This window comes from Sycon ciliatum, chromosome 8 (genome assembly GCF_964019385.1).
Source record: "Sycon ciliatum chromosome 8, ocSycCili1.1, whole genome shotgun sequence".
Lineage (NCBI taxonomy): Eukaryota > Metazoa > Porifera > Calcarea > Leucosolenida > Sycettidae > Sycon > Sycon ciliatum.
Genome location: NC_088650.1, coordinates 44,535 through 72,503, shown reverse-complemented (window position 1 = coordinate 72,503; position 27,969 = coordinate 44,535). Strand labels below are relative to the sequence as shown.

At 47.4% G+C, this 27,969-nt stretch overlaps 1 protein-coding gene across 1 annotated transcript in view; it reads right to left on the bottom strand.

The window, feature by feature from the left end:
* Window positions 1-27,452, bottom strand: part of LOC135823319 (uncharacterized) — an 85,413-nt gene extending 57,961 nt beyond the window's left edge. The window contains exons 1-6 of the mRNA XM_065336182.1: window positions 27,152-27,452; window positions 20,689-20,800; window positions 20,244-20,372; window positions 8,508-8,581; window positions 5,699-5,816; window positions 1,299-1,356 (exon numbers count right to left, since the gene is read on the bottom strand). Of these exons, the coding sequence (XP_065192254.1) occupies window positions 1,299-1,356; window positions 5,699-5,816; window positions 8,508-8,581; window positions 20,244-20,372; window positions 20,689-20,800; window positions 27,152-27,302 (642 nt within the window). The 5' untranslated portion in view covers window positions 27,303-27,452. The remainder of the gene's footprint in view (window positions 1-1,298; window positions 1,357-5,698; window positions 5,817-8,507; window positions 8,582-20,243; window positions 20,373-20,688; window positions 20,801-27,151) is intronic.
* Window positions 27,453-27,969: the final 517 nt, after the last annotated feature.

Genomic DNA, 27,969 nt, shown 5'->3' with positions numbered 1-27,969 from the left:
CGGCGTCCTTTCGCGTGAGGCAAGCAAATCTCGCTTTGCTCCCTCATATTCACTGCTGGCGATGCGCTCGTTCATCTTCTTGAGCTTTTCGTCAAACTCTGTGCGGAGCGCACCCTCCGGCCGTCTAGCACTGCGCTCTTCAAACTCCTCGCTCTGTCGGAGCCTCTTCTCCACGTATTCTCTCAACCTATCGCCTTCAAATCCATACCGAATTCCGCTAGCGATAAAGCTGGCTTCAATGATCCATAGTTCCTGTGCCATGCTCGCTTCGTATCCTGGCGTGGTCGCCAAATGTTGTGAGCCTTCTGGTTCTCTAAAGTGTCAGGAACGAACGACCACACGGCACGAGGAGAACTATTTATTCTCAACAGTATATTTCACTTCCATCGACTAACAATATGAACAATGAATGAATGAATAACTAACACTAAAACCACCAGGTAGTTATAGCGTGAAAATGACAGCGTATATGAGAAAAGCATACACATACAACATACAACTCCAGCGCACACAGCAAACCGCACATAGCGCATGTAGCGTATACCACGTCGTAAACATCAGCGGTATGGCGGAGTCGGGATACAACTCCATTGGAACGAACACAATGTCACAAGCGAGAAGGCCTTTCACTCTCGAGAACTTGCGCTTTTGCAACAACGTTCGAAGCGAAGCGCACATTCTAGTAAGTGCGACCAAGTACATGTATACTATAATATGCATGAAGACTATACATGCATGAAGACTATATATGCATGAAGACTATACATGCATGAAGACTATACATGCATGAAGACTATACATGCATGAAGACTATACATGCATGAAGACTATACATGCATGAAGACTATACATGCATGAAGACTATACATGCATGAAGACTATACATGCATGAAGCTTCATGCATGTATAGTCTTCATGCATATTATAGTACACATATAGCTGTAGGGCTGGTCAATTCGCATCCAACATTTGGAGACAAAGTGGCAGGGGCGATTTTGAGTCCTTTATGTGTTTTAAAGTGCGGCTAACACCCGGAAATACAGTGAGTGGTCATACAGTGAGTGGTCATACAGTGAGTGGTCATACAGTGAGTGGTCATACAGCGAGTGGTCATACAGTGAGTGGTCATACAGTGAGTGGTCATACAGTGAGTGGTCATACAGTGAGTGGTCATACAGTGAGTGGTCATACAGTGAGTGGTCATACAGTGAGTGGTCATAGGTTTCCCTCCCATACGGTCGAGAATCGAGATCTACATCCTGTGTACAACAGAATGAAGACTGGTTAGTAATCGTTACCTGTTGCTCGAGTTCAACTCTGATGATCTCATTCAGTGGTAGAATCTTGTAGAATGCCCTGAGAAAGTAATCAAGTCAACAGATTCACACTGCTTTACAAGATCAGGCAATCATTGAAAAAATATACACCTTCCTACCTTCCCAAATTATCATGTAACCAAACAAATGTTTGATACACAGATTTTTTTAATGAATTGAAGAAGGAAAGAAGTCTGAGGATAGAGTTGCATCCATCTCGCGACTCAAACCAGAGCCAGAGGGAGATTCTCTGCAGCCCCCGGTGCTCTACTGCTGTAACCATTTCAAATTAATAAGCAGTCGTGCAGGTCAATACCATACCCATTGTTATCGATGTGTGGTGTATATAAGTTTGTGGTGTATATTAGTGTAGGGTATATACCAGTGTATGGTGTATATCAGTGTATGGTGTATATCAGTGTATGGTGTATATCAGTGTATGGTGTATATCAGTGTGTGGTGTATATCAGTGTGTGGTGTATATCAGTGTATGGTGTATATCAGTTTATCGCCTTCTTAGTATTTGACCCCACTAATTTCCCTGATGCCTAAGCGGTCAAATATATCGCGTATTTGACTGCTTAGTCAAATACGCGAAATATTTGACTACTTATATTTGACTCCTTAGAACTTCTTGGACTTAGAAATTTTCTCTCCAACTTAGAAAAAGAAATATTTGAAGAAAGCAGAAATACACAAGATGGGATTAGAACCCACAACCTTGTGAATCTCAGTCACTCTTCCTTACCACCCAGCCACTGTGCTACCGATGCTGAACCTAGTTTAAACAATGATCTTGACTTTCAATGCAGTACAATGCGGTATAGGCTATAGTATAATACTAGAATTACAAGGATATGTCGTATATGAAGAGAAACTATTGCGTGGAGAACACGATAAATAGATTATAGACCTCATAGTTGGTCTATACAGGATATATAGACCTCGTAAAAGACCTCGGGGGACCTCGGTCTTTTACTCGGTCTATATATCCTGTATAGACCTCCTAACCGGTCTATAATCTATACGTATGGTGTATATCAGTGTATGGTGTATATCAGTGTATGGTGTATATCAGTGTGTGGTGTATATCAGTGTGTAGTGTATATCAGTGTATGATGTATATCAGTGTATGGTGTATATCAGTGTATGGTGTATATCAGTGTATGGTGTATATCAGTGTGTGGTGTATATCAGTGTGTGGTGTATATCAGTGTGTGGTGTATATCAGTGTGTGGTGTATACCAGTGCATGGTGTATATGAGTGTATGGTGTATATCAGTGTATGGTGTATATCAGTGTATGGTGTATATCAGTGTGTGGTGTATATCAGTGTGTAGTGTATATCAGTGTATGGTGTATATCAGCGTGTGGTGTGTATCAGCAAGAGTAGATAAACAAGAGTGTGCAACTCCGGATCTCTCCTGCACAATCTGCAGATACCCCGCGCCCACGGCGGAATTTTTTGTTTACGTCACCTTTTTTCAGAGAAACGCGGATTTTGCCGCAGAGCAGTGTGAGAGCACGTGCTGGGCACCGACCTTGTAGTGTAAAGCCCAGCCAAGTGCACGAGGGAAAACTCTCCAAAAGGCTCGCAGCGCGTGCGTCGTCGAAAAGATTACGTCAACAAAAAATTCCGCCGTGAGCCAACCCATCCGCGAGTTGCACACTCTTGTTTATCTACTCTTGGTATCAGTGTGTAGTGTATATCAGCGTGTGGTGTGTATCAGTGTGTAGTGTACTTGTACATCGGATGTGTAGTGTACAGTACACTCCACACTCATGCAGTGCATCAGCGTGTAGTGGAAATCAGTGTATAGTGGAAATCAGTGTGTAGTGGAGATCAGTGTGCAATGGAAATCAGTGTGCAATGGAAATCAGTGTGCAATGGAAATCAGTGTGCAATGGAAATCAGGGCGCAATGGAAATCAGGGTGCAATGGAAATCAGTGTGCAATGGAGGGCAGTGTGCAATGGAAATCAGTGTGCAATGGAGGACAGTGTGCAATGGAAATCAGTGTGCAATGGAGGACAGTGTGCAATGGAGGACATACAGTCCACTCCTGATATAACGAGCACCATTGTGCAGGAGAATTAGTTCTTTATAGCCAAAGTTCGTTATAGCCAAAGTTCTTTATAGCCAAAGTTCGTTATATCATACATGCACTCACACTATACAAGCAGCAAATCCTGATGGACTGATACAGTATATGGTCCATGACAGCACCTGTGTACTTGGTGTAGATGCAGCACGACTGATACAGTATATGGTCCATGACAGCACGTGTGTACTTGGTGTACATGCAGCCCTACACGATTTGGTTTGTTATAAACGAAAACTGTTTGCTATAAAGCATCAATTTTGTACAAGTATGGGTTCAGACAGGGACATGGACAATGATCCGCTATATCACGAAATTCGCTATGCGAGTTGGTTACAAATGGAGTCGACTGTAGATACAATGTAATGAGAAAATAATGGAAAAGGAAACTTTGTTTGTCTCATGAAGAAGGTGTCTCAGTCCCAAAAATCATTGTATGAAGGACCAACTCTGTTCTTGCTTGGCACAGCTTCAGAGGATGTGGGGTACGCCTGAGTACATTCAGGAATGGGCTCACCACGACCGTACAAAACGGCAATAAGGGTCATTTGGATTTGACCAATAAGCGCACGGAAAAACAGGCTGTTTCTTGCAATTGTGGGGTGTTTTCTGAGCTTAATTTGGCTGTATTAGTTGGTTTTAGACATTTGGCCATTGTGGATTCGTGTTCAGAAGGTATGTCTTTGGAGGGTTACCGTCTCGAATTTTTCCATTTGGCCTTCATTTTGCTGAGTTCGGATGGTGAAATCACTCAAACTTGAAGACGTGCGAACAAGTGAATGAAGACGAAATATTGAAATCGGGGACGGTAAACCGATAGAGAATTCCAAGACCTTGAAAATGAGCTATGAGAATCGGCCAAGTAGAACCGCTGAAGTACTTTTTTGAAGACATCAAGGTCGGCTGTGCGTTCCCTTGCGCACCAACAAAACCTTGCAGCCGTGCGAATATCTGCAAGTGCAACAAGAAAGGGCCGAGGAGTCAGCAAGCATTCCAAGTGAAGAGGTTACCATCGCGTTGACTCAAGCTAAGGACTCTACTAGTCAGGGATCATACCAGTCACTTGTCATCATGGTCATGACTAAGGAATTCTTTTGCGGCCAGGAAACTCCACACTCGCAGGGTGAAAGCTGCGAGGTCAAAGAGAAAAGAGTGTGCAGAGTCGGGATCAGGAAACGCTGAGTTCTACTGACAACATTGGTTAGCTAGGCGTGGCAAAGTCTTGTAGATGCCAGGACTCCAGTTCACCAGCACCTCATGGACCTATCTTGGTCGACATCCAGCAGCAGATTGAGAAAATGACCAAGATGGCTTGGAGAAAGGACGTCTTCTCTGCGTGTCTTTCCCGGCATCAAACAACAAGATTCTCTTCGGTACTGGCCCTTCGCTGTACAGACTTGACCAGGGAGTCGTAAAATACCCGTATTTTACGACTCGACTGTACATCGCGGTACATCGATCAGCATGAACTCGGGTGCGTAGCCGCTATGACTGCACAAACTCTGGCCTTGGCGGCATCGCCATGTTTTCAAAATGATGGTCGACGCTTTTTGAATTTTGTATGATCGTGGTGAGCCCTGACATTGTGCATAGTTGGAAGTCTCTTACACCTAGGGTTCTATCCTTGTTTCGAGATAAAAATATAAACTGTTTCAGGTGCTCCAGACTTGGGACAGGATAATACAACATCATATCAAGTGAGCCAGGACAGGAAAAGTCACAAAGAACACTGTGTGCGACTCACGACTAAGCTAAGTGTTAGTTGGCAGAAGTTTGAGCTCTATATTCGGAGCAACTTCTTCCACTTTGCATTACTACCGAGGTCGCAATATCACTTTATTTTAGATAATTTCCGATTGATAAAATACTATTGGTTTGGGGAAATCCTTCCTTTCCTTGTGCGTGTCATCACATTTAATTTAATTAGAGAACCATCAGTAGCAGAAACGATCTTTAGCAACCGCTGCAAGAGGAGACCACCTGTCTTTAGAGACCACCTGTCTTTAGAGACCACCCGTCTTTAGTGCCCACCTGTGGTTAGTAAGCACCTGTCTCAGACCATGCTTCAGCATGCACACTGGCACCCTGGTGGTTAATGCGAAATCGGGAATCATCGGGCTTAAAGTTCAATCTCTGCTAAAACCATTCGTTTTCAACATACATCATAGCTTGTGTAATAAGGACATCTGCCAATCGGACTAACTTTCCATGCCAAGGAGGGGCTACATGCAGATTTCATTGCATTCATTATTCCATTTTTCCATGGTGACGATTGACTTACTCTCCATGGCCTTCAATGTCCACATTGACTTTCTGTATCTTAACCTTTGTTTGCGGATGATTTATTCTTGTAACGATATGGCCATCGTTGTCCATCTGATCACCTCCAGCCTTCACATCTAAGTGTCCCAACATGGCATATAGTACAGAAAGAAGGAGAGAGAGAGAGAGAGAGAGAGAGAGAGAGAGAGAGAGAGAGGGGGGGAGGAGAGAGAGAGGGAGGAGAGAGAGAGAGAGAAAGAAAGAAAGAGATAGATAGATAGAGAGAGAGAAAGAGAGAAAGAAAGAGATATAAAGAGGGAGGGACAGAAACAGAGACACAGAGAGAAAGAGAGACATCTAAGTGTCCCAACATGGCATATAGCACCGAAAGAAGGAGAGAGAGAGATAGATAGATAGATAGATAGATAGAGGTAGAGAGAGGGAGAAGGAGAGGGAGAGAGAGGGTGGAGATAGAGAGAGTGAGAGAGAGAGAGCCACATAGCGACAGAGGGATAGACAGGGCGACAGAGACAGAGCCGACGGCAGAGAGATTATACTGAACACATCTGATAGAGATGTGCTCATCACAAGCAATTAGTTACAGTGTTCGAATCCAAAGATTGACCAGTCCAGAATTGGTTATAGATGTTATCATAACTTGGCTAGAAGCGCATTGAAATATCCAGAATTCCAGACTTTGCTATTGATGAAATGAAAACTTAGTGGCGAGAAACTATAGGCAAAGGGATTCGAGTACGAAAGGAACGATGTTCGTTTTTTGGATGACAAAAAAATTCCGACGACCCTTAACTATTGTTGCGTAGATGTCACTGCTGTTTGGAGGTTACCTGAACACATGCTGACTATGTCACATATACTGTACATGCACTGTACATGTCACATATACTGTACATGCTGACTATGTCACATATACTGTACATGCTGACTATGTCACATATACTGTACATGCTGACTATATCACATATACTGTACATGCTGACTATGTCACATATACTGTACATGCTGACTATGTCACATATACTGTACATGCTGACTATGTCACATATACTGTACATGCTGACTATGTCACATATACTGTACATGCTGACTATGTCACATATACTGTACATGCTGACTATGTCACATATACTGTACATGCTGACTATGTCACATATACTGTACATGCACTGTACATGCACTGTTCATGCACTGGTCATGCACTGTGTGCCACAAGTCGCAAGAGTATACTGTCTTAGTAACTAGTGTATGCTGTGTTATAGTAACTAGTGTATGTTGTGTTATACATGTAGTAATAGTGTATGTTGTGTTATACATGTAGTACTAGTGCATGTTGTGTTATACTACTACTTCCTCCGTTAACAAAAACTTCGTGATGGATTTTGATGGATATGAAAACGCTGAGAACAGGCCAAGAACAGTTTGTATCGACTGCAAATGACTGGACGAAGGTGATTCAGCCTATGTACAGCGTCTTTACAAGAGAAACTGTTGGCGGAATGAGCAGAGAGTTCAGTTTGCGTCGCTTTCGCTCGATTCATTTTTGACCTGCGTCGCTGTCGTCATCTGCTGCACGCGAGTCGTCATCTGCTGTACGCGAGTCGTCATCTCTCTCTCGAGTCGTTGTTCAGCTCGTTTCAGCCTTTCCTCGGCTTCTTTGATCACACTCCGCTGACCTTGATGTCGCTGTCGTTCAGGTAAGTTGGCTTTCAAGCTGCGTGATCCGCCGCGACGGCGATTACTCGTTTCCACCCGGGAGTCGTGAGCAATATTTTACGACTCCCTGGTTTCGTCTTCGCTCTCCAGAACTCCGCGAAACGAGGAGTAAAGGCACAGCCAAACTGATTCCATTTTCTCTAATGGATACCAGCACTGAACGGCAGCGGCTAGCAAGTCCAGTCGACTTTCTTTAGCCACGAGACTCGCATCGGACTGCAGACTTCTGAAAGAATGCATGGTGATCAGCATTCGAATCTGGACTTTGCGCAGGTTGAACAAGAACTTGAGTTCAGAGTTATTTTCATTCAGCCGTGCGATCGGAGCAGCTCCTTGTTCACTCGCTCATTGTGTGGGCTAGCTGCTCCGTTTTATCACTCTCCAACTTACTCAGCGCTACAGTGGTAGAGAGGCCAAGCAGCGCAATATCCCCTCGGAGAAGTGGTATTTCAGTTTCGCTGGCCATGACTGTCATCACCTATGTTTCCACAGCGCAACCATCGATTCCGCTCGGCTTGTTGTGAAAGGTTGCTTTCCTTGCATCGTACCTCTGTCATGGCATGCCACTGGGGTGAGTCGCAATCACTTTCTTGGCCTTCCCTGGCAATGCCAGGGAAGGCCAAGAAAGTGATTGCGACTCATTTCACGGCAGTTTGTGCCCTAATCAGCCCCTCAAAATTCCATCACGAAGTTTTTGTTAACGGAGGAAGTAGCTTATGTTTGTATGGTGAATGACTGAAATACGTAATAACCTGCAGGCATGAATCTATCTGCTATCGTATTACAGCTTGAGAAGCGAAATCGATGGAGATTGGCGGAGTATCACCCTCACCCACAGAAAACAGAGGTACTTAACTCGACTGCATACTGTGTAGATGGTACTAGTAATCCCAGCCTGCGATCACTTGCATGCTGCAATTGTGCGCTTGTGCATGTAGGGCGGCAACCAGTGCTTATACACAGGGATTGCTTTTGTCACTTTGGACGGACGGATGGGTGTAAGGGCAGGCGGGCGGACTGGCAGAGGCATGGATAGACTTAAGTGTATATACATGTAACTGTACATCTACTCTGATACCCGGTAATCTACTTACCAATCTTGAATTCGAGCTCGATATCAAAGTTATCGATAGACATGTGAATGACACCCGCATCAGCAACGCCCAAACTATACACAAAGTCATATAAGGTACAGAACAATCCAATGGACGTTCAAGAATTATCTGAAAAACGCAGCGAAGCTCTCTTACAATTGGTGTTGTGAACCCTCTGGTTCTCTAAAAAAGAAAAGCATACACATACAACATGCAACTACAGCGCACACAGCAAATCGCACATAGCGCACATAGCGCACATAGCGCATGTAGCGTATACCACGCCGTAAACATCAGCGGTACGACGGAGTCGAGACACAACTGCATTGAAACGTCCACAATGTCACAAACAAGAAGGCCTTTCACACTTGAGAACTTGTGGTTCCATATCATTCTCCCCACCAAAGGGCTTCTCACCGTCGTACCACAACTGCCAAGTCAAGCGATTCGAGGCTCACTACGCGTAATTTGGTGCTGCAGTGGTGGCCATGGTGGAAAATCAGTGATCACCACTTCAGCTAACTCTTGAAGCTTATCGAGGTGGGCTTTGACACACGACACGGTCACCGGTCCACTGCTTCGACCCGGGGCGGGCGCTGAACCAGATAACACACACCCGATCTCTGTGTTCCACACAGTCTCGCCGTTGACCTCTTCCTTGCCGTGCAGTATCGCTTTTCTCCTTTCCGTAGACAAAGACTCCAGCTGCTTCTCCGCTGTTCCAACCGATAGCACCATGCACTGCATCGACGCTGTAGGCCTTGGATCTGATCCTCCCATTGACTTCAAAGACTCCTCGTTTTCTTTAGAAGGAGATTGAGCGGAGATTGAGCGGAGATTGAGCGGAGATGCCCTGGCTACAAGTGGTAACTAGGTAAATCCTGAGTTGAAAAGTACAAGTAATGGCATGCAATACTCCCCACATGCGCTGGTACAACATTATTTGAGGGTAGCATGATGCGAAATGCACGGGTGGCGTCATCTCCATCAAGGCAGATCTAAAACGTACAGGTGTCATACGATTTTGTGCAATGGTTATTAGGGAGGTTTTGCTCTACGTAATTCCGTATCAAAATAACGTAGGAACTGCACGTAATTTTCATGCATAGCAATGTGCGCTATTGAATTTTGCTCTGCGGCATTTATCCATGACTGCTAAGCATGACTTGTTGCTTTGGAGACGCGTTGGCCACAAACCAAAACCACGTTCTCCATTCTCTTTTCCACGTGATGTTTACCTTATGCTTTGTGCGCGGCTTGAACGTTGCCATGGATAGATGCGGAAAATGCGAAAAATACTTCAAAAAGTCCATGAAGGGCTGAACATAGGCTACAGAAGCTCTGGGGATAGTGCAGAACATCCAGCCGTGCATGTCCTTGGCTTGGGAGCGTACAGTTAGAACCAGATTTTGTCTCGCCTGTCGGATGACTTGGCTGAGAGGGCGCTGCATCGTTTCAACTCCATGCTCACAGTGTATGGCCCAGAATATGCGAAAACCAGGCTTAGGGTGAAAATTTCACAAAATGACTTTTCTCATTTTCAGCTTCTACTGGGCATGGGAGGTCAGGAAACAAAATATTACACGTGTGGGTCGACTCATAGTGGTATTAAAAGTATCTCAAACACACCAAGGTATTGTGTTAAAAAATCCAAAAGAACATACAATTGTTATCATAGGAAAGAAATGAAGAGAGATCCACCAGACTGAAGGAAGAGACATGAATGATTTTTGTTTGGGTGACATGACAAGGTAGGCATGTGGGGCAGGCTTGTTGTGGTCCCTTGGTGCTGCCAGCTGTAGTGGCCTGCACAGTTCTGCATGAATTTAGTTTGCTCCTCGCTCAGCACATTCTGGGCTGAATACATGTACTGGCATGCTCTGGCGCTACACACCACAAGGAAACCCGACTCCAGTTTAGATGGCACCTTTTGAAGGGTGAATCTAGTACAACTGTTCAGAAACAAGCAAGAACACAGCCTTTCAAACTGTTCCACTGTTCATAGTATGCGCATAGTGTGCTGACGTGCTGCATTGCTCAGGTTTAATAAGGTGATCATGTGTGTACAAAACTTGTATTGGTGATAACTTTGTCTTCCATCAATATTTTTTCAACCAAGTTTTCTGTGTCGATACATTGGGTTAGTTGTCATCGATTTCCGATATCAAATTTCGAATTTGAGCTGAATGACGTCATCAGTGCTACTTTTTATATTCAAATTTCAACCCAAAACGCGGAGAAAACGAAAATAATAAGGCCACAAATCCTGGTGAATTGGATAGCCTTTGGGCCCTAGATAAAGGATATTGGTGGATATTGTACATAGATAACAACATTTCGCTGGAAACCAGTGTCGATTTGTTTCACCATACGCACTGTACACATTTAGTATACAAAGCCGTCGTACCTCGAGGTCTGCTCAGACTCACCACCACCAAGAACGGGTGTTTAGCATCGATATCCAGCACATTCCCGCTTGCTGGAATGTACAGGTAGCCAATGCAACAGCTCTCATTCGCCAAAGACATTCCCCACGCTCCGCATTTATGGAGGATGCTGTCATCATGGTCATTGCTGTTTCAAAATAGCCGACAATGTCTCCTACACACAAATTACTGTGAAACTACTTGTAGTGCATGCTACTGTGCTGTACATGTAGTGCATGCTACTGTGCTGTACATATAGTGCATGCTACTGTGCTGTACATGTAGTGCATGCTACTGTGCTGTACATATAGTGCATGCTACTGTGCTGTACATGTAGTGCATGCTACTGTGCTGTACATGTAGTGCATGCTACTGTGCTGTACATGTAGTGCATGCTACTGTGCTGTACATGTAGTGCATGCTACTGTGCTGTGTACATGTAGTGCATGCTACTGTGCTGTACATGTAGTGCATGCTACTGTGCTGTACATATAGTGCATGCTACTGTGCTGTACATGTAGTGCATGCTACTGTGCTGTACATGTAGTGCATGCTATTGTGCTGTACATGTAGTGCATGCTACTGTGCTGTACATGTAGTGCATGCTACTGTGCTGTACATGTAGTGCATGCTACTGTGCTGTACATGTAGTGCATGCTACTGTGCTGTACATGTAGTGCATGCTACTGTGCTGTACATGTAGTGCATGCTACTGTGCTGTGTACATGTAGTGCATGCTACTGTGCTGTACATGTAGTGCATGCTACTGTGCTGTACATATAGTGCATGCTACTGTGCTGTACATGTAGTGCATGCTACTGTGCTGTACATGTAGTGCATGCTACTGTGCTGTACATGTAGTGCATGCTACTGTGCTGTACATGTAGTGCATGCTACTGTGCTGTACATGTAGTGCATGCTACTGTGCTGTACATGTAGTGCATGCTACTGTGCTGTACATGTAGTGCATCACACTAGCTGTAGATCTACCGTGCATGCCCTTGTGTAGGGGGGCACTTCACTCCTACGAGATTGAGCTGGTCACAACTGAGTCTGTACGCGACTGTACTCGAGTCGTTGTGACTTGCAAGTGCACTCTGTACTGATGTACTGCACAGAGACAAGGCAAGTGCAGTTTTCAGTGCATGGACTCGGCTACAGTACTAGAACATTTTGTGGAAGCAAACAAGCTTTCTTTACGATCCTGGTCATTTTTCTCAATCGACTCTGCGCTTCGAGCTAGATGTGTCCGTGGGGTATTCCCAACTAGAACAGGAGTCCTCACATACCCGAGATCGCGCCGAGCTAATCACTTTTGTCAGCATAACTACTGCTCGCGACTCAACACATTTATTTTGTCCGTTGTCATCCCCGCTGCGAGTGGGGAGCTTCATGCCCACAATAAATGAGAACGTCATGATATTTGAATCCTTCGTCAGAGAAAGCTATTGGAGCTCGAAACGACACAAGACAATGGCCATGATCGATACGCGTACAGATTGCCATGTGACTGGCCTCCAGACCAAGTGCTGCCAAAAGACTGGAAATATTTTTCGAAACAAGATTTTGAAAAAAAGTCCAGCGCTCGAGTGCGGGGAACAAGGCCAAACGCCATGTGTTTCCCTGGTAACATGACGTAAGCTGCATTATCACCATGGCGAGTTGCAGCGCTGATCTTTATCACCATCGCGAGTTGCAGCGCTGATCTTGAAGTACAGCGGCACCAGAAAAGTGTCCTTATTCTACCTGAGTGTTTGCTTTGTGCTGGCCAGCAAGTGAAATCTCGGCACGCCGTCCAATCCGGCGCACCTAGCTGCCCAGCGAGGAAAGTCTCGAGTGGGGGCCTCTCGATCTGCTTGCTTATTCGCCTGGCATTCAGTAGCACTTCATCGCCAAGAACTTCAATTCACAAATAGTTTTCACAGTGCGCTTCAAGCCTTTGTCCTCGTGAACTTGCTGCAAACGTATGAGCTCTGCTGCGCATGTTCCCTTTGCGTGAGGCCCAGAACCAGCTAGTATCTCCGCACTTCCCGTATGCCCACATCCCAACGCCACATGCTGTGACAGAAGTGTGCCGCAAACAGCTGGTGTGGATGCACTTGCTGAATGGGGTGCTCAGTGGCGCGTCACTTTTGAGCCAACAAAATCACAGGCCATGACTGTGTCCCGCCACCGCAGACCCTGGGAGATACCACCCATCCAGTTCAACGGCACAGCGGTGCCGGAATGCTCGCGGCTGAAGCTACTTGAAGTGACGTTTGATGCCCATTTATCACATTCAGACCATCTTCGAGGAACTGCAGTGATTCCCACACAGCGAATTGGTTTCTTCCAGAAAGCGTGCCATGTCCTGGACCCACCCGGCCGGGCCACAGCATACCGGGGGTTCATTCGGCCTCTAATGGAGTATTGCCCACTTGTGTGGATGGGAGCTGTGGCTACCCATCTCTCACAGCTGGACCGAGTCCAGCATCGTGCCCTAACCCTGATTGGGACTGGGGCTGCAATGGACACTCTGTCCCTGCGGCGCCGTGTGGCCGGCCTCACAACCCTGTACAAGTTCCATTACATCACAAGCCCACCAGCTCTTGCAGCGACACGCCCAGCCAGAGCCATTGCACCCGCCATCGCGCCTGCCACACGTCGCCGCTCGGCAGCCAACCTTGCGCACGAGCTTCAACTCCAGACAGCCCTACCTGCCAGATCGTGCAATGTTGCACTGGGCTCTTTCCCGGAGTGCCTCATCGAAGCCTGGAATGAACTGCCAGCTATTCTCCTCCGCGATGCACCGTCTGCCAAAGGGATGCAGCAGATCAAGGTTCTGAACTACCGCTACCTGAAACGGTCGGGGTTGTCATTGGCCACGGACATTGCCCCCTAGGCTTCTGCCAGTACGACCCTGTTCATGTTCTCGGAGCACTCCCTTCTCATCAAACTCCCAATCCATAATATACTATGTCCTTATCTCTCTCTAACTATCCTCCATTCTCACTCCAATCTTTCGTCAAAACTGCACGGCAATCAGCCTCTACTTTCGCCTCTGCATCATGATCTTGATACTGCTATCTTTGTACTTGTTTGCATACTTGTTTGCACTCATATCTTGGAATAACTCGCAAACTAACAAGTTTCCTGGTTTCCTCCCCTCCCTCCTCTCTTTCCTACCCTTGGAGTTCTTGCTCTCCTGCTCCCCGCCCTTCCACTCCCCGTTTTGTTTCCTTTGGTGCACATGTGCAGCTGTCGTGCCGAGACCCTTGGTCGGTGGAGCTTCACAGGTCCCACCCACTCCGTCCTGCTTAATATGTACCATTGTGACGAGTTCTCCTCTTCATTTAAGTTCATCATGCAGTGAGTGCTCAATAGTAAAAAATAAATTAAAAAAAACTTCGATTGGCTGGATCGATGTCGTCCAGGTTCTCCTCGCTATCGCCATCACGACTCTAACTGGAGCCGATTTCTTCACCATTTTCCGCAGCAGCAGCTAGCGCAGAGATTTCGCCATCCCTGAGTGTAGGAGATGGAATCGGTTTGATCAGCTCGTCGGGACTAGAGGAGTAGCAGGGAATATTCTACCGGAAGCCCTTTGACTTCCCTGACTGCTGAAACCCTTCCTGCCATGACTGCTACTTCGTCAAACAAGCGAGATTCTCTTTGCAAACTTTGGTTCCACTTCACTGCACTCAAGCGCCCACGCGACCCAACCTTTTTACAAAACATCATTTTTCTGAAGTTGATTGTTCCAACTAGGAACACACGCTTCTTGCCGAACTTGACACTTGACTGACTCACGACTGCCATCCGGAGCACACGAGGAGCACATCGCACCTTCCACTCCGCAAACCTGCAAGAAAGCACCACTCCCTGCTCAATACACGGTGTTTCGGGGAATTCACCCCTCATCAGTTGAGCTTGAGTAGGCTCGAAACACCGTGTATTGAGCAGGGAGTGGTGCTTTCTTGCAGGTGTGCCGAGTGGAAGGTGCGACGTGCTCCTCGTGTGCTCCGGATGGCAGTCGTGAGTCAGTCAAGTGTCAAGTTCGGCAAGAAGCGTGTGTTCCTAGTTGGAACAATCAACTTCATGACTATTACCGCCGAAGTCGCAACTTCTAAGTTCGTATCATTTTTCTAAAAAAAAAAAGATTTTCACCCTAAGCCTGGTTTTCGCAGAAGTTGGCCCGTATGGTGCTGGCCTATACCGGGTTTCTCGGCTGCACGTCTCCAGGGCTCGCTGGACGAAACACCGTATCTCATGCTCCTGCCACGGAGATACCAGTGCATACAGCTAGCGGATGGCTGCACTAAAGTGCACCTGACCTGCATTCATGACGAAGCAGGTCAGTTCTAGTGCAGGTGTGCAGGTATGCATGCCAGATCAAACTGACCAACTGGCACATCTCAATCAGTCCATCAGCATCCTGCATCGCAAGACCAGAAACTCGTACTTTGTTCCCATGTTGGACGAAGTGTGCCTGGCTCGCTACAATGAAGAATGTCTCTTTTACAGTGTACGCATTCTGCAGGAGGAATCGCCCAGCATGTTGTTGGTGTCGTTCGTCGATTATGGCAACCAAACTGCCATTCGCTTGGCCGACTTGCAACACATGCGTCAAGATTTTGGTGTTCTGCTGTTTCAAGCTGTACGGTGTGCTTTGGCCGGTGTGGGTCCCGCCGACGCCAGTGGCATGTGGTCACGAGCTGTACAAGAGCTCTTTGGTCGACCGGAGTGCCTAGTTGCCCGCGTGGCATGTGGTCACCAGCTGTACAAGAGCTCCTTGGAGTGCCTGGTTGCCCGTGTGGCATACAAAGCAACTACATGTACATCCAGCGAGCCCAAACTGATTGAGCTGTTTGATCAGACACTGATTGAGCTGTTTGATCAGACACTGATTGAGCTGTTTGATCAGACACTGATTGAGCTGTTTGATCAGACACTGATTGAGCTGTTTGATCAGACACAACCATTGAGCTGTTTGATCAGACACAACCATTGAGCTGTTTGATCAGACACTGATTGAGCTTTTTGATCAGACACCACCATTCAACATCTTGCTGAACAAAGAGTTGGTTGTGAACGGTGTGGCCATGCTGTGGACTGCTATTTTTTCCGCTACCCAGAGAGAGCAGTGAGTTAACATATTCTGCTGACTTCTCCAGAGACACGAACCATGCTGTCAACGGCAGCAACCCTGAGAACATGCACTGCATTGAACTGAAAGTGGGCAAGGACTATCCAGTCCACGTTGTCTTCATCTGGCACGTCATCATGTTCTACATCAGGATCATGGATGACCATGCTGTGACCATGCTGTGACCATGCTGTGACCATGCTGTGACCATGCTGTGCAGCAGCAGCTTGACGAGATAGGAGCTTTAATCCCGCAGCACTGCGCTTCTCCTCCAGATGCATCGTTTCAGCTACAGATTGGTGACCTGTGTTGTGCTGTGTTCTCTGAAGATTATTATGATTATAATTATTAATTCAACATCTCCTGGCTCGTCCTGGCTCGTCAGAAGACTGCCAATATATATGAGAAGTCGGGTGGTAGCCAACCACGGTGAACTGAATAATAAGGAGAGAAACAAAGAGAGTACTGCAAGGGGAGGCATGACGAAAATGGTGAGATTATTTAGGACGAAGAAGCTGAAGCTTGAACTCCTTAATGTCTGTGCATGCTTTAAGGCTAGTTGGCAGGGAAGACCAGAGAGTGCACGCAGAGAAGATAGGAGATTTCAGAAACAGGGAGATGTTGGCACGGGGTAATGAGAAGGAATGACGTGTTGATCTGGTGGACACAAACCAGTTATACTTAGCAAAGTGTTTTGGAGCCAGGTCTAATAAGATCATGTGTACAAGGATGCAAAGATGTTGCTGGTGTCGCTCTAAGAGGGGAGATACTGAAGCTAAACTGTAGAGACGTTGGGAGGAGAATGTTTGATTTTTGCGAAACAGGATTTTTAGAAGCAGACGCTGGTGTATTTCCAGAATTTGAAGAAGGGCCTGAGACAGACCGCACCACGCTGTGTCACAGTAATCAAATATAGGTAGAATATACGACGTAAAGAACAATTTTCGGCAATGGTCATTTAAATAGTGGCAGTGAGGTTGCAACATGCCAAGGGAGGAGCTAGCTCGCTTGCATACTGACTGGACCTGTGGGGACCAGGACATATGGCTGTCGAATATAGCACCAAGGTGTTTGTGTTCATGAACAATTTTAACGTTAGCATTGGCTCCTGGAAAGTGCAACGGCTGAGTAGGCGGAGATGGGCTGATGAACATTGCTTCGGTCTTGGCGATGTTGGGCCTCAGCTTCCAAGCTTCCATCCATGCTATGGTGGAGTTAATGCCGGTCTGCATGGAGGTAACGAGGTTGGACGGCGAGCTGTCAGAGCACAACAGTGCAGTGTCATCAGCAAAAAGGCTGACGTCTGAAACTAGAGAGGGCAGATCGTTCACATAAGTTAGGAAAAGGATTGGACCCAGTATGGATCCCTGTGGAACACCAGACACTACAGGTAAAGGATCGGACAAGGAAGCAGAGACACGGACAGTTTGATGACGGGACGACAAATATGACGACAGCCACTGCAGAGCTGTACCACGTACTAGAAAAATGTACTCAAGCTTTGCAAGTAGGCCTCGATGCCAGACTGTATCAAACGCTTTTGACAGATCAAAAAAGACAAGACCTACATGCTTCTTCAGGTTACGATGTCCGTAAATATCCTGGATTAAGCGTGTCAATTGCAAAGTAGTTGAGTCGCCACGACAGAAGCCGGATTGTGCAGAGGAGAGGGCAGGGGTGACATGGTGGTAGAGAGATTCATAGAAGATGCGTTCACAGACCTTGGATATAGTTGGTAGGAGGGAGATGGGCCTGTAATTAACAGCTTGGGAGCGTTGTCCTTTCTTAAAGATCGGGACAACAATAGCAGATTTCCACGCAGATGGGAAGACTCCTGCACGATATGACAAGTTGAAGAGCAAGCACAGGGGATACGACAAGGAAGGCACCAGCAGTTTAAGGACTTCATTTGGAATACCGTCTTTTCCAGGAGACTTGCAGCTCTTAAGACGTTTCAGTTGTTTGCGGACCACACCAGTTGTTGTAAAGACCTCCAGAAGTGGAGCGCCCAGCTCTGGAGCTGGGTGCAGGGGCGGGATTACCCAGTTCGGATCGTCGGGAAGGCCGGGAGAGACAAACTGTTTGTTCAGAGTGTCCGCAATGGACTTTGCCTCAGACTGACGGTTGCCATCAGGATCAATCAAGCACTGGATTGGGACGAGATGGGCTGGACTGCCGGGCTAAAGTGCAACGTAAGGTTACTGGCGACAAGCTCATGATTCTGTTTGTTGACTTTGGGTCAGGGCCGGTCATGCGCAAGGCGGAAGTACAGAGAACGAGGGATGAATTCCTGACACTGCCGTTCCAAGCAATTCCTGCAGGGCTGCAGAACATTCGCAAGCGCTCCTCGGGCGTTTGGTCTGATGAAGCCATCAACTTGTTTTGCCAAGCTGACCGATGACAAGCCGTTGACATGTCAATGTGCCGCTCACCGAAAGCTTCAGGAAGGTGCTACATCCACCCTGGTGCTGCTGTACGATGATATTGATCCTGCAAGTCGTGTGGACATCAGTGCCGAGCTAATCAAGGCTGGCTTTGCGCTGGCCATGCAGAGTGCAGTGAAGTGGAACCAAAGTCTGCAAAGAGAATCTCGCTTGTTTGAAGAAGTAGCAGTCATGGCAGGAAGGGTTTCAGCAGTCAGGGAAGTCAAAGGGCTCCGGTAGAATATTCTCTGTTACTCCTCTAGTCACGACGAAGAGTTTTGCAGCTGATCGAACCGATTCCATCTTCTACACTCAGGGACGGCGAAATTTCTGCGCTAGCTGCTGCTGCGGAAAATGGTGAAGAAATTGGCTCCAGTTAGAGTCGTGATGGCGGTAGAAAGGAAACCCTGGACGACATTGATCCAGCCAATCGAAGTACGGAGATACTAGCTGTTTCTGGGCGTCACACAAAGGGAACATGTGCAGCAGAGCTCATACGTTTGAAGCAAGTTCACGAGGAAAATGGCTTGAAGCGCAGTGTGAAAACTATTTTTGAATTGAAGTCCTTGGCGATGAAGTACTACTGAATGCCAGGCGAATGAGCGTGCAGATCGAGGGGCCCCCACTCGAGACTTTCCTCGCTGGGCAGCTAGGTGCACGGGATTGGAAGGCATGCCTAGATTTCACTTGCTGGTCACCACCAAGCAGACACTGCAGCACACCAGCACACCACATGTATACTATGAAGAGTGGAACAGTTTGAAAGGACGTGTTCTTGCTTGTTTCTGAACAGTTGTACTAGATTCACCCTTCAAAAGGTGCCATATAAACTGGAGTCGGGTTTCCTTGTGGTGTGTAGCGCCAGAGCATGCCAGTACATGTATTCAGTCCCAGAATGTGCTGAGTAAGGAGCAAACAAAATTCATGCAGAACTGTGCAGGTCACTACAGCCTGCGGCACGAAGGGGCCAGAACAAGCCTGCCCCCAAATGCCAAACTTGTCAGGTCACCTACTGGTAAACAAAAATCATTCATGAAACTAAACGGGTGAGGTCGTCGATTTTTCTATTAAATCTTTACTCTCGATCGGCCGCAAGACTACGTTCCCTTTCCATTTCTTCGTGGGTTTTGAAAAAAATTACTTTCATATGTTGAGCAAGACTGACGGAAAGAATCTCTGCGCACGGGGTCTGGAACACCAAACTGATCATCCACTGTGATATCGCCACATACATTTGTGTCCATCGTGCTAAGCTAGCCCCTGAGGGGCAAACAAGCGGAGCCCAGAAATGGCAAAACCGCCCCCTGCAGCAAAAGGTGTGTTTGAGATACTTTTGATACACTATGAGTCGATCCACGCCTGTAGTATTTTGTTTCCTACCTCCCATGCCCAATGGAAGCTGAAAATGGGAAAAGTCACTTTGTGAAATTTTCACCCTAAGCCAGGTTTTCGCAGATTCTGGGCCATGTATCTGCTGGCTGCATCTCAGGTCAGTTTCACCTGCCAACATATGCCAACACATCTGTGACATAGCATATCTGATTCCTTTAACGTAGGAATGCTATTTTTACTACTTCAGCAAGAGTTGGACACAATGTGTAAGATGTGGAGGAAGTGTATTTCATTTGAAGCTTTTCCTGACGGAGATATCCAACATGCACCATTGTGTGTACTTGAAGTATGTATACAAGTACATGTATGTATTTGAGGCATAATGAATTAAGCATTGCAATGTTTGGATACGGCAAATAAGGATTCATACCTGCCATCAGAATGATATGAAAACTTGCTGTTCAACTTCATAGATCCAGAGGCAGCGAGTTGAAGGCCAACTTTGTTGTCCACAATTGTGATGGCAAGGCGCGATAACTCAATGTGGTTGATGATGATGCTAAAGATAGAGGTGGCACACAATGAGAACCAAGTGTTGTCTTCGCCGACCTAACACTAAACTACTTGCTACGTTACTATGGCAATAGAGAGATACCACCCAAAACAGTGTTTTTAGGAAGGCAGTTCTTCAGAGGGAAGAGGAAGTTCATGAGAATAAACCTCAAATCCAGTGAATTACAGTGCCACTAGTCAGAAAAATGATTTATGGAAGATTTTGGACGTCTCAAATTCATTGACCAGTTGTGGATCCGGTTTCAATGAGAATAGGTTTCCTGTGTTCAGAAAGATGAAACCCACTACATAGTAGTACTTACTGGCTTAGACTGTAGTCTACATCCGCTATAACCAAACTTGCTCTTCCGCTGACTTCCTTGAACGTCAAGCGCCTCACTTCATGCTCCAGGATTCTATGGGCTCCCACAGCAGCTACAGTGCATACAGTACAAGCAGACACAAAATGTCACTCACACACAACAGCACACACACACACACAGTTCACACAGTACAAGCAGAAACACAATGGAGCTCACACACTCAGTGGCACACACACAAACACTCACACACACACACACACACACACACACACACACACACACACACACACACACAAACACACGCTTGTACTTGTACTTGCTCACTGCCCAAACTGGTCTTGTGGGTCTCCCCGGGAGAAGGGAGAGAGACTCAAAAGGAATCCTGGAAAGATGACTCAACTGGCTATTGAACCGCCCAACGGCTGACACACCCTGAAGTCCCCAAACTATGGGTGGACTTGGAAAATGATCCCACTTATGGGCTCACCAGACCTCGGCAAGTGGACGAAGACAAGGTGCAGAAAACGGATGGATGGCATCAGGGTATCCGTGCTGGGGTCCAACTGCAGTTACCCCTGCCCCCAGTGAAGGTTATACTTCCTACTTGTGTGGGTGGCTAAGTCAGAGTGGAACTGATACACACACACACACACACCTGTCCTGTCCTGTTGAGCCACTGCCATGAAGGTTACGTGGGCCCCGGAGGGGCAGCTGAGAGGAGGAGCACACATCCCTGTGACGATCCAGGTGATGCGGTAAGCGAAATCGGCGGGAGCAGGCGCAAACACATGTGAAACCCTGACGGTCCTGAACGGTCGGACGACTATAAGTCCGTGAGCAGCGATGACGGGCGCGGCCACGCGTATACGCAAAGCAGTGGTAACAAGCCTGGCAGTGATCGACGCAGCACGGCGGAGAAGCAGGCAGCGGCAGGGGTGCACCGACTGCTGGCTGGGAGTAAGTACACTTGTGCCTTTTCAGACCTCCACGGGACCTCAGCCAACGGCCACACTCTCCACACTGGCATGCACCTTTCTGCTCCGCAACCGGCTTCGCACGCTCAACCCTACACTTGTGGCGTGCGCGATCACTGGGGTGTGCAAACTGTCGGTCGCAGGTGTAGCAGGTGACGGGAGGGGAGAGGGGTGCTGGGCATCTACCGGTGCAGAGTACGCCGAGAGCCAGGTGGAATGCGACTCGCATTCAGCTCGCCATTCCCCCTCGAGGCCGCGAGAACGAAGGTCAGACATAATACAATCCTTCCAGCGCCGACGAGGGCCATGAGCTGTGCGACGCGACGGAAGCTTGCCAAAGAGAACTTCCTTCGGCAGCCGGTAGTCCCCCATCCGAGCAACATGTCCGAGCCATTCAAGGCGGCGGTGCTCCACCTTTGTGCGGATGGTGTCGGGATCACCCCACCTCACACGTGATTAGTGATGTGGTCATCCCAGCATTCTTGGCGAGACACTCCCATGATCGAGCGGATGCATCGGTGGCGGAAGACAGAGAGCCGCTGCAAATCCCGTTGAAGAGGCGTCCAACACTCCGAACCGTACAGCAAGAGCGACAAGACACAGGCGTTGAACACACACCTCTTGATGTGGAGATCCAGGTGCTTGTTGCCAAATATGGACTTTTAAAAAGCGCCACACGCTCGGGAGGCATTCGCAATGCGGGAGTCAACATCGCAGGATGAACGGCCACCGCTGTGAATTACCGAACCCAGATAATTGAATCCGGTGACACAGACAATGTCGACATCAGCTGGACTGAGGGGTACGCGGTCAGCAGCAGACACATCAGCACCAACAACCAAAAACTTTGTCTTTGTGGCACTAACCGCGAGGCCAAATTCGGACGCTGTGTTGTCAAAGGTTGTCAATGCGACCTCGGCACCAGCTCTTGATGTAGCGAACAATGCCGAGTCATCAGCGAACTCAGCCTCCGTAGCGGTAGTGACAGGGTTGGTGCGGTGAGACTTCCTGTAGAGGTTACCAGTGTCAGATTTGTGCGAGAAACTGAAACCAATACCAGGTACACCACTAACGCGCTGCTGCCATCTGCTTACCACGGCCCACATGAAAATGTTAAACAGCACGGACGCCATTGGGCAACCCTTGGGTAGACCATTATCAACGCTAAAGGGATCTACAGTTGTACGACTCATGCGTAATACAGCAGCCATTGAGGTGTGAAACGACTTGATCACCACCAGCATGGGTGAAGGGACTCCAGCTCTAGCCAATACCTGCCAGAGACACTCATGAGGAACCGAGTCGTAAGCTTTGCGCAAATCGATGAAGACAAAGAAACCCTTGGTTTTATGTTCTACTGTCTTCTCCAAGAGTTGGCGGATGGTAAATATCATGTTGGAGCATGATCCGCCACGGCGGAAGCCACACTGCAATTCTCGGAGGAATTCTTTGGCGAGAGACTGGAGGTGTAGCTGAATGGCTCCTGCTAGTGCCTTGCCTACGACATCCAGCGTTATACCACGCCAGTTATCGCACCTGGAGAGGTCACCTTTTTTGGGTATTGGCACCAGCATGGCATCTACCCACTACTGGGGGACACGACCCTCATGCCACACATCGCCAAACAGCCCATGAAGTCTGAGGAACAGCTGCTCGCCACACATCGCCAAACAGCCCATGAAGTCTGAGGAACAGCTGCTCGCCACCAAATTTCAGCATTTCCGGGAGGATACCAGAGGCTCCAGCTGATTTCCCGCTCTGGAGCTTGCCAATAGCACGACGAACTTCCTCCAGTGTCGGGGGACTAGCGAGATCTTGGTCTACCGGCAGTTGTGGGATGGAGTCCAGCGCACTAGATGACCATGTGCTATGGATCTTCAGCACTCCAGAGAAATGTCTCCGAAAACGGTGACCCTGCTCTTCTGGTGACGTGCATAGATTTCCGCTTTCATCCACGACTGCGGTTGTCCGAGCCGGTTTCAGACCTTCCCCTGCAGCTTGGAGATCGTGCATGCACTTCCATATAATAGCTCCGTTAAAACGGGACTCTGTAGCCGCTAGCGCCTTGCTTTCTATCCACTTTGATTGATTGATTGATTGATTGATTTTTATTTCACGGATCCTCCAGAGGCAAATAGATGCCTATCGAAGGGAGTCTCCTAAGTAAGTATGGAAAATGAGAAAGTATGTTCGTAAGGGAGAAGAGGTAGAAGATACATTAGAATATAGAGTACAGAAGAAGTAAATTCAGTACTTCGGGTAGTACATTGCATGCTAATCATAATGAGAATTAGAAAAGCAGCATTGCGGACTACTATAACTGACATATACACAAACTATTGAAACTATCATAGATGTGGTTAGCCTAGACACAAAAGTCAGGAATACCTTTCAAAGAAAACATAGATTGCGAATGATACCGACGAACAGCAATACTAAATTTCGCTGTTGTAGAGAGTGAACGAATATCTTCAGGAAGTTTATTCCAGGCAACAATCAAAGAAAAAAGGGTTGATTTACGAAAGAAGGTGCCAGCTTTAGGAAGAATTATGGATGAAGGGTGACGACTGCTTTGGGAAGAGGGTAGCTAGAAGTGAGACAACAAGGAGGGGTATTGGGAGAATACATGGTGGAAATAGACAAGGCCAAGAATCTGCCGTCGCCATGCTAACGATTCCCAAGAGGACAGAACATTGAGGTCTTCTTTGGAAGTCGTCCAGTCAGGCCGACGCTTGAGTTTACTATTTAAGTATGCTCTAGCAGCAGTAGCCTGCAGTTTATCAAGGGTTGTGGACATGGTGGCTGAAACGGAAAACATCCAAACGGGAACAGCATATTCAAGGAGGGGACGAACATAACACTTATACAAAAGATTCACAGCAGGAAAAGGAAGGAAGTTGGACATGTGGTTTAAAAGAAAAACCCGACCTCGAAATTTGCTGGTAATGTGTTGAATATGGGGGGACAGATTGAGTGAAGGAGTGAGGATGATGCCCAGATGGCGGTGGGAAGAGGGCTGGGTCAGTAACGTACCGGCCATGGTGACGGTCCTGGGATCAGGTGGGTTTGATTTAGGTCTGCAAAAGGGAACATGGACACATTTGTTAGCATTGAAAACTGCTTCAGCTTTATGGGACCAGTTCACACATCTATCAAGGTCTAGTTGCAGGGAAGCAGTGTGCGCGGCGGGTACGACAGTAGGCGGAGAAACGCAGACCATGTTGGAATCATCCGCAAACAGAGTCAGATCGCTGGATTGGGGAATGCTGGGAAGGGAGTTGATAGAAAGGCTTCACACGGGCTGCATCAATAGCCGAGCGTGCCTTCAACCAGGCAGATTTAAATGTGCTGAAGGATGGATGATCGCGGTGCTGTCCATGCTGGATCCACTCCTTGTATGCAGCGTTCCGATCCCCAAGGAGTGGTTGGATCTCTGGACTTGCCTCCTGGAACCAGCCCGGTTGTTGGCGTCCCCAGAATCCGAGAACAGAGGTTGCCGCAGTATCAAGTGCTGACTTGATATGGTTCCATTTACTCGCAATGTTGGCTTGTTCATTCCAATCCTTGGTGAGTTCACTCTCAACAACACTGCGATACAAATCAACTGGTGTAGGCTCGTCATTGGTGTCAGTTTGACTAGATGGCTTGGAATTCCTGAGCTGGGCGACATCAAAGCGCTGTCGTTGTCGGCTGGCCGTGCCCTGCTTGCTAAACCTGATTGGGCTAGACATGTCCCATGACACATGTAGCAGCTGATGGTCACTGCCACACTCAGCATTCCTGATTACTGATACATCAGTGCAGGCACTCAGGTCCTCTTGTCGAACAAGGATGTGGTCAATGCAATGCCATTGGAGGGTGCGAGGGTGTTGCCATGTACGTTTGAACAAGTCACGTTTTGGGAACCAGGTGTTACATATGCACAGTCGATTTGCAGCAGCAAAAGACAGCAGTTCAGCGCCAGAAGAGTTCATGCGTCCAAAACCATGCGTGCCCCGTACACCGTACCACTCGTCGTCTAGCTGCCCAGAGCCAACGCGTGCATTCAAGTCACCAAGTAAAACGCAGTGGTCGGTTGAAGGAGTGTCGTTCAAAGTTCGTTGGAGGTCGTCAAAGAAAATTTCTTTGCTTGAACGACTGGCTGCAAACGTCGGAGCATACGCGCTCACAAGAGTAAAATATTCTAGAGGGCAGTTGACAGTGTTTTGAGCTCTGACAGTCTTTCTCCTCAAAACTCGTCGTAGGTCCCTTCCAGGCCAGATGCGGCCCCGTAAGGGTCGCCTCTGAGCCAACAGAGCGCATTCGACGTCGGGATCACCACGACTTGAGGACGGGACGGTGTTTGTTGCCGTCACCTTTGGTCGTGCCCGTCGTCGCCACTCGCGGCGGTTTGACAAGCCCCCGAGTGGATTTCCACCGCGCAAACTATGAAATTTGTTGCTGAGAGTAGAGAGAGGAGGAGACACTGCCAGGTACGATTCGGGTGTTGGAACGTGAGATCCCTGGTCGAGCGTGATGGCGGTTTGGAGACGGCAAGCGTAACTGGGAATGTCGTTGAGAACAAAAAGATCAACCGTGTCGCAGATGAACTCCGACGGCTCAACATCACGGCAGCCGGACTGCAAGAGACTCACTGGTTCGGAAGTGGCATTTACAGTGTGCAGAATTCTACTGTCCTGTGCTCTGGCCGACCTGTCCCTGGCGGGGGAGACTCTTGCCGTCGTGGCGAGGGTGTTGGCATTATTTTGAATCGTACGGGAACTGAGGCTTTCAAAGCTGCCGGCTGCGTATGGCGTTCTGTCAGCGCTAGTGTTGTAAGTGCTCGTCTATTGTTCACCCTTGCAGATGGGACGTCTGAATATTTTACTCTCACACACACACACACACACATAATAGCAGAGACAATGGCACACAAGCAAGGGGTCGCACACAAAATGCAATTTCTAATGTAATTTCTAATAGAGTAGCTCTCTAATGGATGGAAGTTACCCATACCGATGTGTGTAATCCAAGTTTAGAGAATAACCTAGTTGAAATGATTCGACGTGCATGCTGATCACATTGTATGAACTAAGCTGGGTTGTACAGGTGATACCCCCCCCCCCCCTCCCCCAGAGCCGCTTTCAGAGGGACGTTCCACCCTGGCTATTTCACCCGGGAAGTTCCATTCGGTCTGTTTCATCCGGGGCACTAAACGTGGGCCTGATAAGCAGGGAAACTCTGCACTCCATCACTGTACATAAGTATGTGCATCAGGCATTGTACATTCTCAAGTTGATGATTTTTTTACCCAATGACATTGAGAATGGACAATGCCTACATGTGGATGTGTACATCGAGCATACTTTTGGTACATTCATGGTTTCTTTTTGGCAACTGGTGAATCTCAGTTCAGATGGTGATCAGTATTCAAGCACAATAAAAATAACCACAAGACACTCCAATATGTACAACTATGATTGGACTGAGAGAGCACTTATCAATGTTACCTGAGTTGATGGCTTTCTGGGTTATGGCGAATCGTGAAGCAGCATTATAGCTACTATCTCCGGATGCATTGCAATGAAGAACACAGCAGTCTAGTGCTAGAGTGGACAGGGCTGCTAACAACCATAATGGGACAAGATACCCAGACTTCATTCTGCTGTATCTCACTGCTTCTTGAGAAGCTAGTCCCTGGATAGAGCAGGGTCTGTCTACTTGCCTACTTTGTCTACCTTGACACAGTGAAAAATGCAGGAAAGAATATTTGTAACCCTTGCCTCTCGATGTTCCCTTTTTTCTGAAAGTCACAATACAGAGACGGCTTTACTTATACTATCATTGAGATGCACCATTCATTGAGTCATTGTAACTAGCAAGGCAACATCAGTTGGTGTGTTACCAAACAAGCCAGGTCGTTGCCAGCTGTTCAATTTCCCCGACCCGAGTTACGTAAACACTGAGCTTTTGACACCACATAGGTGTTAATCAGCTGTGAATTTTTCCAGCTGTCTACCTTTTGTTAAGCACCTGCTCACCTGATGATGAATGCATCCCATACCACCAGTAACGCAGTATCATGATTGGAGGTGTGAAACTGTGTGAACGTCCTATCCCATGACTATCCCTTCCCAGTGCACATACTGTGCAAGTGCATTTCACCTACTTACTGTAATTCCCTAAATTTGTCTGATCTCCAATGGGAGTAATACGGTTTGCGCAAACCATCCAAAATGATGCGGCTACAGCAGCAATATTCATTAGCACTAGCCAGTGCAGGCTAAATTTTATTTTTCAAGGAAACCCTTCGAAAATGGTACCAATC